The 14,056-nt window shown below is 34.3% G+C and overlaps 3 protein-coding genes across 4 annotated transcripts; all 3 read left to right on the top strand.

Annotated features, from left to right (window-relative positions):
- Nucleotides 1-4,014: 4,014 nt before the first annotated feature.
- On the top strand, nt 4,015-6,441 carry LOC143529535 (uncharacterized). Of its 2 annotated transcripts, none has more exons than XM_077025310.1 (3): nt 4,015-4,329; nt 5,246-5,632; nt 6,300-6,441. In XM_077025310.1, exons 1-3 carry the CDS (start codon nt 4,033-4,035, stop codon nt 6,327-6,329), a joined length of 714 nt encoding a protein of 237 aa, XP_076881425.1. In that variant the 5' UTR covers nt 4,015-4,032; the 3' UTR covers nt 6,330-6,441. The 2 variants fall into 2 exon arrangements, with proteins under 2 accessions (XP_076881425.1, XP_076881433.1); XM_077025318.1 differs by having other exon boundaries at nt 4,155-4,329; nt 5,239-5,632.
- Nucleotides 6,442-9,250: 2,809 nt separating this feature from the next.
- On the top strand, nt 9,251-9,919 carry LOC143529524 (non-specific lipid-transfer protein-like). The gene is made up of 2 exons (XM_077025303.1): nt 9,251-9,784; nt 9,891-9,919. Exons 1-2 carry the CDS (start codon nt 9,444-9,446, stop codon nt 9,898-9,900), a joined length of 351 nt encoding a protein of 116 aa, XP_076881418.1. The 5' UTR covers nt 9,251-9,443; the 3' UTR covers nt 9,901-9,919.
- A 2,989-nt stretch (nt 9,920-12,908) lies between these two features.
- Nucleotides 12,909-13,704, top strand: LOC143530253 (non-specific lipid-transfer protein-like). The gene is made up of 2 exons (XM_077025843.1): nt 12,909-13,319; nt 13,524-13,704. The coding sequence occupies exons 1-2, from the start codon at nt 12,979-12,981 to the stop codon at nt 13,531-13,533; spliced, it is 351 nt and encodes a 116-aa protein (XP_076881958.1). The 5' UTR covers nt 12,909-12,978; the 3' UTR covers nt 13,534-13,704.
- Nucleotides 13,705-14,056: the final 352 nt, after the last annotated feature.

The raw sequence follows: 14,056 nt of genomic DNA, 5'->3' as shown, positions 1-14,056 counted from the left end.
TCACAAGTCAGTAAGTCACATAACAGTCGGCGCACAATGAAAAATCCATTTGTTGTTTTGTTCGAACATCGACCAGATGGTTGGGTTGGATTTTAGGTTTAATGTTTTTTGTTTGTTTGTTTAAAATTTATTTGAGCTTGGGCTTGCGTAGTTTTATTTCTTACCCTTTCTTTATCTATACGTTTATTTCGTAAACAATTTCTCGTTTTTTGGCTTTAAACTAACTTTCTTTTTTAAAAAATTCAAGGCTACCCCCGGACTCAAATAGTATGGTTTGGCCGGATTTAAATAATTTGGTTGGGCCGAACTCAATACATTGTATATTTTTTTGATTTTTCCGGAAAAGATACACTAACGAAAGAAAAACATGGTTGGTTCGCGGCCCACCTTGGCCCAAAGAAACATTCGCCACTGATGTGATATATCTTAAAAATTATTATTCATTTTGTAGTGGAATTGTTTTTCTTTTTCTTTTATTTTATTTTTTTGTTAGAGGCATTACTTATATGCCAAAACTTGTTTCTAATAACTATTTTTTTGTAATTGATTACTTTCACGTTGTAATTAACTAGTTAAATTTTCCAAAATCCGATAAATACCTGACGGTTTTCACTCGGGGATACCCGACGGGTAAACTTGAAATATGCGGGTTTACTTGATACTTGACGGGTTAGGGATAGGCTTACTAACCGGGTATAGGTTTGGAAATGTCTAAACACGTTCCAAATCTGACCTAATGCCATCCATACATTTTATATGTCTTGGATCAAGTATTCAAGTGTGCGAAAAAAAGAGCTAAAAAATGAAAGAAATATGATAACCGAACCGTATCAGTAACCAAGAAAACTGATCCAAATCACGAATTCAGTTTGTTTTGGTTTTTAACCATAACCGAATTACGAATTTGGATTTTGGATATGATTTTTAGAAACCACTTTGTTAATTTGATTATCCGATTTAGCCAATTTACTGTCTAAATTTTTAAGTGATAAGTCCATTTGTTTCCTAATCTCACGAACTCAAGCTTCGTTCGTTAATTCACTCATAATCGTCTATAAAAACTTTATTATTTTTAACTGATTTTTTTTATTAATATATTTATCGTTTTTATTTAACACAAACCAACTACATCTGGATAATGGGTAAGCGACCAACAAGTTGCGCCGCTATCCCCTTTTGGATCGCAAAGCCTATTCTACTAAATATCAATCCTTGGTTCCTCGGGCTCTGCGAGTCACTGTGGACCACCTTCTTCACCCTCTCCAAAAAGCGAACCGCCTCAGGAGCTAGGGATCCAAATGTGTCGAAGGCAAATGGAATGAACACGTGCTGATTCTCCAAACACGCTGCCTCATGCTTAAAAACCTTCCTATATTCCGCCCTCAAAACCGCCTGTCTCGGAATGAAGCCACTGTCTCTCAGCCCCACCAATGGGGACACCCCAATGAGGTCGACACACGCATGCTTACCCCCTGCCCAGCCAAACAAAAGAACGCTCGCAGGACGCAGTGTAGATCTTCCCTCTCTCGGATCAGTCAGAAAGTTAACAGGTGCCTCTTTTTGGCTGAGATCCCGACACACCTAAGCACATCTCATAAGACATCTCTAACCCAGTTGTGACGATACTTGAACCCCGGCAATTCCTTACAGTGGAGTGCATGCTCACCAAATTTATCCAAAAAGGCTTTTTTACAAATGGGGCATGATTCATCTGGAGGCAAAATAGAAATCATGAGCCGGTATTTAAGGATGGCTTTGTATTCAACTGGTGACATCTGTTGCCCAAGATCTTCAATGGGCACAACAGTCAAAAAATCTTGGGCATGAGCCCCTTTGAGACAAGCAAAAATTGCATTTTGTCTCGGAGTCATATCGAATCGCTCCTCCAAATCATGTACGTGTTTACCATAAAGAGCACTCGCCAAGGTTTGTTGAGGTTTCTTGGGGGCGGTCTCCTTATCAGTAAAACCACCTAGATCAAGGTTCGGAAGAGTTGTTCCAATATTACTAAGTGCAAGGTCATTAATATATACACTTACCTTTTAGGGGGTGTTTGGCCTAGCTTTTTTAATAAAGCTTATAGCTTTTTTAGCTTTTTTTTACAAAACAAGCTTAATTTAGTGTTTGGTTTAGGTTTTTAAGCTTATGTTTATTAGCTTATATTGGCTAATGTAAATAAGCTTATTTGAAGATGGTTTTTTAGCTTATTTGAATAAGCTTATTTGAATATGGTTTTTTTACTCATTTGCCCCTCAAATGACGGTGGATTATTGAAGCAAGATTTAACAATTTATTAATATGCATAATCAATAAGAGACAAATTGTAGATAATTAATAAGAAGCAAATGATAGATTTTCAAAAAAGAGACAAGTTGGTGGAGATTAACATTCAACTATAACGCCGTTCAACCATACGTTGGTCAAGATTTAACAGTACATTTTTAAAGATGTATAAGATGTATTACGAGCCTTTAGACTCCTTATGAGTTTGAGAACATGATCGATAAAGATGAAGAGTTGATTGAAGGGAAAGGTGATAGTGACGAGATAAACGTGTCCAGCGATGACCAAGAACCTATTTTCTTCAAAAATAGTTCAACCAAAAGGAAGAAGTTTAAGAATGTTTCCTTTTCTCGTTCAACTAAGAGAAAGACTTCAATAACTTCTGCATTTGAGGACAAATTTGCTACTTTTATGCAAGCACTATCATCGAGAAGCTCACAATCGTATCAACCGCAAAACCTGTCACCTTCCACAAAAGAGTGCATTGAAATTGTGTTAACATTTCATGGTTTTGCAGAAGGTTCAAAGAATTATAATCACGCATTAGACATTTTCTTGAAAAAGAAAGCTCGTGAAAACTTCATGGTTCCAACAAGTGATGTGGCAAAGATGGAGTTTTTAAAATATTTAATGGATAAATGATTATGTTTTTAGGCTTATGAAATTGTGTGTTTCCTCAGTGGTTATAATTTCTATTAGAAAAATGGCTTCTCATTTATTATTGAATTGCATGTTTATTCTTATTTTAATCTTAGTTGTGTTTATCTATTTGTGTGTTTCTTAATAGAATGGATACCGACAGTGACGAAACCGATTGTGATAGAGATGAAAAATACGAGGCGGAGGAAGAGAAAAATTGGCTCTTATTATGTGGTTTAGCCATTGAAGGGATAATAATGAATAATCCACGTATGTTGTGTCACACATCTTCCCGCACAGGCAATGTCTTTATTCAAGAAATACTTATTATGTGGTTTAGCCAGAGAAATTTTACGTTTTCGTTGATATAAATGTATCGAAAAATGATGGTATAACTCATATAAACAAAGTAGATACATATAAAATATAAGATATGTAGTAATATGTAACCATGCCCTTTTGGTCATTTTACTAACATAAGCTAAATGAAAAAAGCTAACACAAACATTTAAAAAAAACTTATCAACTTGTAAAATATAAGCTAATCCAAACACTTAAAAAGAAGCTTATCAAATGATATAAAATAAGCTACATAGTCATATCTAGCTTAAAAAAGATACAAGCATAAACACAAAAATCTAAAAGGCCAAACACTTTTTTAACCAAGCTTATAGCTTTTTTAGCTTTTTTATACAAAATAAGCTTAGTTTAGTGTTTGGTTTAGCTTTTTAAGCTTATGCTTATGAGCTTATATAAGCTCATTTAGATAAGCTTATGTGAAAATGGTTTTTTAGCTTATTTGAAGGAACTTATTTGTTTAAGGTTGTATGTTACTCATTTTTCCTCAAATGGTGATGGATTAGTAATTATTACTCTAACAAATTAAAGAATGTTGGATTTAACAACTTATTAAGACACATAATTAACTTATAGAATATAAGCTAATCCAAACACTTAAAAAAAGCTTATCAAATAATAGAAAATAACTATTAAGCTAATTTTATATATAAGAATAAGCTTAAAAATATAAGCTAGGCCACCCCCTTAGTCATATCCAGCTGAAAACCCTAAACCCTGTAAACCACACCCATGAACACAGTTTCTTCTCCGATGAGACTTCAATTTCTTCAAACAACTTTAGACCCCTCAGGGTTTAATAAACCCCAATTAAGATACACAACAACAATAACCTGTGGGCTAAGAAAACCCCTGAGACCAAGACGACGTACTGATGGGGTGTTATCAACCGAAGCGATTCAAGCAGTTCAATCCCTCAAATTAGCCGCCAGAAACCCATCTAAACTGCATCAAGTCTTCAATTCCAAGCTCAATCGTCTCTTAAAAGATGATTTGTTGGATGCCTTTGCTGAGTTGCAGAGGCAACAACATTTGGACCTTGCTCTCATGGTACGACATCTTGTTTCTTGTATTTTGAATCAAGATTTATGCTTTATGATGGTAACATGACATAGATGATATATTTTATGAAAGACTGCATTTGTGTTATTGTGAATCAATAGGTATTAATCGGTGAAACCGGAAAAACTGATCAAAAGAAAAATCGACGGTTTGGTTTTATGTTTTTCGGTTTTGGTTTTACATAGGGGTCTGCACGGTTCAGTTTGGTTTTGGTTATTAGCTTCAAGCGAAACCAAAACAGACTGAAGTCATTGGTTAATCTAATTTTCTTAACCAATCGGTTTTTAGTTAATCGGTTCGGTTTATTCGGTTAGTTTGTCGGATTTCGGTTAACCTTGGTACAAAAAAATAAACGGATAACTGATTTTTGGTTAAATCGGCTTTCGGTTTCATCAATTTTCGGTTAATTTCGGTTTGGTATCGTCGGTTTCAGTTAACGATTCAGTTATTGCTTACCCTAATTGCATGTAACAAAAACCGAACCAAATTTATAAATTTTCATTTTTTTTATTTTTAATTTTAAGAAATTAATAAGTTTTTAATAAATAGAATATTTAGCCCAAATATATAATAGCGAATTAGTTATTAATTAACAAAAAGATTTTGGCCCAATGTTTTTTTCAGTCCAAAAATTTTTAACTTAAATGGCAAACCAGAAAAACCGTGCCCAAACTGGAAACCGAAACCGGATGATTTTCAAAAACTCCGGTATTAGCCAAAACCGACCCAAAGCGGTTCTTGCGCACCCCTATAGTAACCGTATAGTTCTTATTTGCAATGGCTGCACAAAGTAACAACGGATTTTATAAAACATATAAACCATTACTTTTCTTATCTTTCATTCAGTTCACGTGATAATATGATTTCAAGGTTACATCTTATCTAAACTGCACTCAGGTGTCAGGTGTTTGAATTTATAAGAAATGAAGTGTGGTACGAACCGGATCACTCTCTTTACGGTGACTTGATGCTAATGTTCAGTAAAAAGAAACTTATAGATAAGGTCGAAAAGCTTTTCTCTGAGCTAATGGAAGAAGGTTTAAAACCCGACACGCGGGCTTATACTGAGCTAATTGGAGCATATTTTAAAGTGGATATGATAGAGAAGGCAATGGACACATATGAATCAATGAAAGCATCAGGTTGCATACCAGATGAGTTGACTTTAACAATTATGATAAGGAATCTTGAAAGTGCTGGCAGAGATGATCTTGCTGCAGTTGTAAAGAATGATTGTGGTGAATATTTGGATTCTCCAAAGAAATTTCTCAAAGAAGTTGCACGGAAATATGTAAGTGGGATGGTATATTTGTATAAAGTTTGCTAACAATTTTGACTTTTGTGGTCAAAGGGATTACTTTTTTGTCAAAGATATGGTGCTCGACAGGTCGTGTCGCGGGTCCAACCTGAGACGAACCTGAAATTTGACATGAACCCGAACCCGAACCCGAAAATCATGGCAGACACGTGAACCTAAACACGGGCCACATATTCATGGGTCGACATGAACATGACCCGTTTGACCCAAAGCTTTTTCTTTTATTGTTTTCACGTGTTAATACTTTAAATTTACATTATTACAAAAAAAAAATTAATTAAATTTTATCTGAAACAATTACAGCTTATGTTAAATTTCTTTTTTAGTTTTAATTTTTAGTATAAGATAATCAACCCATTTAAATTATAAATACAGTATTAAAAAATAAAATAAAAAATAAAGGGGTTAAACGAGCCAACCCCCTGGGTTATCCCGAACCCGGCCCGTTTAGCTAAACAGGTTTGTGGGTTCGACGCGATACTGAATCAAACCTTTTATACCAAACCCAAACCCGCGAATTTCATGTAAGGCTCGTGTTGTGTCAAAAAGTCACCCTCTTTGGGTCCTCTGACTGGTCCAAATGGGTTCTATGGGTAAAGTGTTGGAAAGTGTTAACTAACTTTATAGTTTTTGATTGCAGCCGAAAAGATTGAGACTGAACCTGGTTTGAAGAGTTTTAGCAATAGGACTTGCTATTTTGTCATGTATATAATTGCTTGTAACTTTTATTTTGTTATGACTATTAAACTTTCAAGTTATGTGATATGAAGAGTTCATGACCATTTAATGTTTGTAGGCACTTCTATCAAGTTAATGGGCCGGGTTGGGCCCAATGGGCCATACCATATTCGGTCCAAAACCAGTATTTGAAATCTTAATGTTCAAAACCCAAGTCCACATCCAAGACCAGTTCGAGCAGATGCTCGCTCGGTTTGTGAACAGCCCTAATTGTTCGATTGTCCGCTGTGACTGGAGAAGTTTTGTTAAGCCTTTTAAGAGCATTCACATTGGAATCCTTATTTTCATCCATAAAATATTAAGGATGATATATGGTTTCTAGTGTGAATGCTCTAAGAAAAAGAAAGATAAACCGTGTTCAGGGCCGTCTCGTGGGTAAGCTAAATGAGGCAATGACTTTAGGCCTCCAGATTTATAGGGTCTCCATCTTAAATAAGAGTTATGTATTATGAGATTTTGAAAGTAAAGTTCTTTTAGAATTAGTAACCCAATGATGGGCCACAAGCTATGAATGATTGCTTCATATCCATTATCACGGTATATCATTCATATTGTATAATTCTTGTATATTCTCTAGCGCTATATCATAAAGAAAATAAAATAAGATAAAAAAGGCCTCAACATTTTAGTTAGTTTTAGGCCTCCGAGAACGTTTAGCCGACTCTGACCGTGCTGAAAGACAAGCAATTGTTTTTATGAACATTCTGTTTGTAATCACTCTTATACATGAGTATATGACTGAAAAATCCAAGTCACTTGGTATATGTGGGCATTTATAGAACAAATTTGTAAAAGTTGTCAAATTTGTTGTTTTAGGATCTTTTAAAAAATAAGTTGAGGTTCTCCCTTTTGAACCCTTGTTTTATGCGGAATAATGGCATAAACAAGGCGCAGTAACTATTCATTCTCAACTTGGTGTTTAACTAATGTGATTTAGAAAAGATACATACATTATATTGGTTAGTTATGAACATGTTCACCCAACATGGTTGTTTGATGAGTGACAATTGAAAAACAAAAGCGTTCGATACTCGCCTAGAGAGGTTTTCTTACTAAGTTGATCAAGAAAGATGCAACCGTAACACATGAAATACTTTATTACCTAATAATCTAGCACAAGGACCAATACTTAATGTTGAGTCACGACACATAAGACACATTTTCAACGCCTATAAGTTCCCCACTCTGATTCAATGGTGAAAGGCGTGTTACACACTATAAATAGTTGTAACGTAAATAGTCCTTATATCTCTTATCACATGCCGAAAATTTTAATCATAATGTATTTTCATATCTTGTCATCTTGTGTTCAAAGAAAAACCACTTACCAAACTCTGTTGTATGATAAAGTCGGAAACACAACTATTAGACCCAACGTAGTGGGCCGTTGGAGAGGGGGGGGGGGGACTCCATAGCATCAGACACACCGCCCCCGAGACGCTTTGGGAGAAAAAAGTCTTTGACGTTTTGTGAAAAGCTACTTTTTATTTTAAATATATTATATCTAACTTCAAACTAGAATATTAAAGAAATCTTAAAATGAAGAAAGAGATAACTAATAGTAGGAAACTCACTGAATAGTCAAACAAACAATACTTGGAATTTGTTCGTTTGCTTTTTGCTCGTTTGTAAATGTGCCAGTCGACTCGGTTCAATTTGTAAACGAGCTAAACACATACAAACCTTCACTCGACTCGTAATCAACCCTATAATCAACACGTGTAAGATTAAAGTTCAATGCGCAAATACAACTTCTTTTTTTAATTTATGTATTTGGTCTAATCATTCTTTAATGCAAATTTATTGCTCACATGTTAACTTGTTCAATTCCTAGTGGTTGATTCCTTTCATCCGCAGTTCCTTTTACACGTATTCTGAAATCTGCAAGGTTACAAATATAAGGCCAACGTACATTTAATTTTTCTTTTTATCAACTAAAATTATTGAATCTTTTATCTTCTATTTTACCTCCAAACAATCTTACCACCCTATCAACATAAAAAAGAAATAAAATTAAATACACTTTGTACGTATTGTGTTATTAATATTTTAATTTGAAATGTAATAAGTTTAGTGAAGGCGCCGTAATTTTAATTTTTTAAAGTGACTATTTTAGTTATGACTTGGCCGTCAAGATATAATATGATTTATTATCTAAAAAAGTTGAATATTAAAAATATATATATTATTATATTTATATTAACTAATGATCGTTTTGGCCTGTGAGTCCTGCCTTTAAAATTTAATTTACGTTTATTTTCTGTTACTTATTTCAAGTAGACCTCAAACCAAAATAGACTTCTAACTGAAAGAGCTTGTCAACGTTGTGTAGTAGATAAAAGATATTGTCCGGTTTATTATGTAGCTAACGATGAAAAATCCGTAGGGATATAATTTTATTAAAATTAATTATAAACTTACCACAACAAAGTTTATGAAGTACTTATCTCTTACAAAAAAATGTATTGCTTAATAGTAATAAATTAAGTTACCTTATATATCCGTTAGACGTTAGTGCACGGTACGTCGGTTAATCAACTCATGTTTTCACAAAGCCAAAATTGTATTTGTGGCTTATATGGTTTAAGAGTAAATATGTCCATAAGCAATAAACATCTAAGGTACCATAAATATGTTCAAGACGACACTTTTATTTTAGTTCATCCTTCAGTGTGGACGCTTTAATTTTTAGGCACGGCTATAAAACAAAAGAATAAACTGTTGATCAAAATGTCAAACATGGTCGGCACTAGCTAGTGGAGTTAGTTTGTTCGCAATGTAATTCGAACCAGACTTCATTACTATGAAGAGAGATGATCAAATGGAACAAAAACGTTACACTTGTTGATTATCAATAATGTTAAAACCAACTTCCAACTAACAAGTTCCAAACCGAACCCCTCATTTAATTCATTCATACACACGTGGATATCACAAACATCCCTATAAATTGCAACCTTGGACAACATTTTCTAGCACCAACAAACTTACAAACATACATTAATACAAAGCTATAGTTTCTTACAGCTTTAATTAGTCTTCAAAAATGGCAAAGATTGCAATGATGGTTCTATGTGTAGTGGTGACTTGCATGGTGGTGGCTGCACCCTATGCAGAGGCTCTTAGCTGTGGTCAGGTGTCCAGCAGCTTAGCACCATGCATTGTCTACCTAACCAAAGGTGGTGCTGTGCCACCGGCATGTTGCAGTGGGGTAAAATCACTCAATGGCGCTGCAAAGACAACCCCTGATCGTCAGGCTGCCTGTAACTGCTTAAAGAGTGCTTACGGTTCCATCAACGGCATCAATGGCGCCAATGCTGCCAGTCTCCCCGGCAAGTGCGGTGTTAGCATCCCTTACAAGATCAGCCCAAGCACTGATTGCTCCAAGTATGTTCATATATAATATGTGCTTCTACAATTGAACTTATTTTATCGGCTCCAAATATTATATAATATTGAAATTAATATGTGCTATGGCATTTGGTGTTTGCAGGGTGCAGTGAGGATATCCAGCATGGAAAAGAGGATGAAGTTTATAAAGACATATATATATATATATATATATATATATAAAATACAATAAACATAAAGAGCACTGTTTTAGTTTGAAGAAGACATATATGACTGTGTGTGTCTTTTTGCTTTGTGATGCCTTTGGCATCAAATAGTGTTCTTGTTATATAATATATATGTGTCTCCTCCACCTTATCTATCTATAAGCCTTTCTTTCTACGTAATCATGTTATTTTCCTCACTTATTATTAATGATTTACTCACCAGAAATGAATTTGAAAACTAGCTGTATGAACGCATGAGTGAATACAATGAGAAGCTTACGAACTTGAACTACACATTATAATGTGGTAGAGACCACAACACGTGTTTGAAGATGAAAAAAAAACACATTTAAAAGAAAAAAAAAAACTTTATACAGAAGTGACACACTCGTATTAAAGATAAAATCACTAGTTAAACATGACGTATAAAAATGTTATTGAAGTTATGAAAGATGGGGAACTTAAACGTGACTTGCATGAATAAATTAATGAGTTTTTACGGATTCAACAATAGATTAATGAGTTTTTTAAGAATTCATCATATCTTTTCTTCACTCACAACCACTTTAAAAAATTATTAAAAAATATATAGGGTGTTTTAAAAAATTTTCAATTAATATATAGAAAAATAACTTTATTTTCTCTCTTTAATTCACAACACATTATAAAAACCACACTCACATATATGAGGGATATAATATGACTGCTCTAAGTGGTTGTGAGTGCAGAAGAGAAAAAATATTACTGTTCATAAGTAAATTTCGAGGAACCTTTTAATATTCTAATCTTTTTTAATATTTGTTAAAAGTGATTGTGAGTGGAGAAGGGAAAATTTAATAATAAAGATATAATAAATATTATTTAATTAAAACTGAAAGAAAAAGTTTAATAATTTTTAATATAATTATAGAAATATAGAAGCTACTAAAAATGTCCTAACTCAAAGTCAAATATCTATATATTAAAAAAAATTTTGAACAACGATTTTCTTATATATAGCATTCTTATCCCGTTAACCAAATAATGTGAGTGGTTTTTTAATGTAAAAGACATAAGTGATTTAATGTGTTGTGAGTGAAGAAGAGATAAAATATAGTAATTTTTCTGTAAATTTTGAAAGTTCATGTTCACCCCTTAGAATTTTTAATACCTTTTCGCAATGTTTTCAGACCCGGCCCGGATGTCGACCCGGACCCCTTACCGGGTCAAAGGTCGGACCAGCCTGGGAGGGCAGACTGGTGTTTGACCTGGATGACGTCATAAATAATTTAAATATATATTACATATATATATATAATTCATATACATATGAAAAATAATAATAATAACAAACTTTAATGTTTATCTATGTTTATACATTGCCTTTTAAAAATATATGATTTATGTTTGATCAATAGAGACATCAATGAAGCTTGATTGTTTGGCTCATGAGTAATTATTAAAGCTTCTATCTCCGAAATGATCCAAGTTCGAATCCCGGCATGCACATTTCATTTTGGATTTAATGAAAGAACAGGTTTTACCGGTTCACCCGCCGGGTCAACAGGTCTAGGCCGACAGCCCACCCGCAAAACCAGCCGGGTTTTTCGAAACGACCAAAATACACTGACCCGGCCCGGTGTAGGTACCGGATCCCGATATGACCGGGTTTCAAAACAGTACTGCCTTTTTGAAAGTGCTTGTAAATGTAGGAGAGAGAAAAAATAATAATAAATGTATAAAAAAAATATTATTTTAAAAAATGTATTTATTTTTAATGTAATTTTGAATTTGTAGATAAGGGATGAAAATGTTCTTAAGCCACCACACTATCCAAAATGGAGAGTTCCTTTGCGCACTATGTCCAAACTATGTTGTTTTATAACTGGGCTCACGGTAGGTTCAGAGTTTTTGCTTGGGCGTTCTCCGGAAAACCATACTGTTAGTTGTCGCTTGGGCGTTCTCCGGAAAACCATACTGTTAGTTGTCACTTGACAGTCACAGTCGTCGTGCCACCACAAAAACATAACTCAATGGTGTAACAATGGTGAAACGAAAAATCAGGTGCTTCAGAGTTTTTACTTGGGCGTTCTCCGGAAAACATACCGTTAGTTGTCACTTGACAGTCGTTATGCCACCACAAAAGCATAACTCAATGGTGTAACAACGGTGACACGAAAAATCAGGTGGACTCGAGATTCGAACTGACAATTTTGCATAATGCTTAGCTCAAATCCTTCATTGGCTTAATCCACAAAAAATTGACATAAATGGAGATCAAATATGAATCTCCACCGAAGAACTTAAGCCTTCTACCACTAATCTACAAATGATGGCTCATCTGTAAATTAATTAGAATGAAAAAATGAAAGATAATAAACTAATTATCTATGAGTATGATAAAAATAATGTGATTTCATATGCTTTTTAAAATAAACAAATTTTAAAGAAAAAACTATTTTTTTGTTTTTTTTTTGTGTTAAAATATTTAATAGAAAAGAAGAACGAGATGTGAATGTGCTATAGATGTTTAGATACATCAGTATATCTATATGTCCATCACTTCGGAATTTTTCTAGAGTTATACATATTTCATCCTCTAGTAAAGAGTAGACACTTTAATTTCTAGGCACGATTCATTCCTTATGTTAATCAAGAATTGAACCAAAATGAAATTGTAGATCAAAATGTCAAACATGGTCCACACTGACGGAGTTGGTTTGTCGCAATCTATTTAAAACCTTAACTAATAACTAATGTGATTAGATCGAATGAAATAAACCTTAACCTTACACCTGGTGATCAAGATCTAAGATCAAGAACGTGTCGTGCAAAGTTAATTAATGTCAAAACAAACTTCCAACTAACAACTTCCAAACCGACATAACCTCCTCTTAAATTCATTAATACACAGATGGACATGTGCAAACACCCCTATAAATACTAACCCAGGACAACACATTCTAGCACCAACAACCTTAAAATCATACAAAAGAAAGCTATATATATATAGTTTCCTACAACTTTTATAATTAGTCTTCAAAAATGGCAAAGATTGCAATGATGGTTCTATGTGTTGTGGTGACTTGCATGGTGGTGGTTGCACCCTATGCAGAGGCTCTTAGCTGTGGTCAGGTGTCCAGCAGCCTAGCACCATGCATTGGCTACATTACCAAAGGTGGTGTTGTGCCACCGGGATGTTGCAATGGGGTAAAATCACTCAATAGCGCTGCAAAGACAACCCCTGATCGTCAGGCTGCCTGTAACTGCTTAAAGAGTGCTTACGGTTCCATCAACGGCATCAATGCCGCCAATGCTGCCAGTCTCCCTGGAAAGTGTGGCGTCAGCATCCCTTACAAGATCAGCCCCAGCACCGATTGCTCCAAGTATGTTTAAATAATATGCATGTGCTTCTATTTAAACTTCTTTTATTATGTATAATAATAATAATATGGGTTATGCATAGTGCATACTTTTATAAGCTAGCTAGTGACACATCTACTTGTGTACATATATATGTATTGCATGAACATTTATAAATGGAGTGACACCAAATGTTGTATTGATGTGCATATGATGAATTTGTGCAGGTTGCAGTGAGGATGGGATCTATAATTATGCATGGAAGAAAGATGGAGTTTACAAAAAATATAAATTATAATAAAACATCAAGAGCACTATTTTTGTTAGAAGAAAGGCATAGAAGAACTTTTGAGTCTCTTTGGTTTGTAATGTCTTTGTCTACAAATAGTGCTTGTTATGTAACTATATATGTTTCCAGTTTGGTTATAAACCTTTGTTTATGCGTAATATTTTTCTTTTAATTTCTCAACACCTGCAAACTAAGTGAAGTCTGAACATGTACGGCTCCCAAGTTTATGCGCGATGTAAATATCCTAAGTTAAGTTAAAAACTACGTATCAGTAACTCAATAAGAACACTTGAGAAAATACAGTGAAAAAGGTTCTAAGGCAATTGGCCTGATCTAACCATTGACATCGCTTTTCCCTGAAAACAAATTGAACTTGAGCTAACTAGACAGTAAATAAAAGAACTAAAACATTCTACCAGAAAAGAACCGAACCTGATCGACTGAACTGCTTACCGGCCTAGCCATGAAAGG

The sequence above is a fragment of the Bidens hawaiensis genome, unplaced genomic scaffold (assembly GCF_021521415.1).
Source record: "Bidens hawaiensis isolate Kalapana, Puna unplaced genomic scaffold, B.hawaiensis_p1.1 tig00000636_1, whole genome shotgun sequence".
NCBI lineage: Eukaryota > Viridiplantae > Streptophyta > Magnoliopsida > Asterales > Asteraceae > Bidens > Bidens hawaiensis.
Note: the sequence above shows the minus strand (reverse complement) of the source record. Positions and strands in the feature narration are given on the sequence as shown.

What these genes read in the sequence shown, in the direction of transcription:
- LOC143529535 (XM_077025310.1), top strand. Translation starts at nt 4,033, where the DNA reads ATGAGACTTCAATTTCTTCAAACAACTTTAGACCCCTCAGGGTTTAAT. An exon ending in ATTTGGACCTTGCTCTCATG is followed by an intron (nt 4,330 to 5,245) that starts GTACGACATCTT and finishes CTCAGGTGTCAG; the next exon opens with GTGTTTGAATTTATAAGAAA. An exon ending in AAGAAGTTGCACGGAAATAT is followed by an intron (nt 5,633 to 6,299) that starts GTAAGTGGGATG and finishes TTTTGATTGCAG; the next exon opens with CCGAAAAGATTGAGACTGAA.
- LOC143529524 (XM_077025303.1), top strand. Translation starts at nt 9,444, where the DNA reads ATGGCAAAGATTGCAATGATGGTTCTATGTGTAGTGGTGACTTGCATG.
- LOC143530253 (XM_077025843.1), top strand. Translation starts at nt 12,979, where the DNA reads ATGGCAAAGATTGCAATGATGGTTCTATGTGTTGTGGTGACTTGCATG.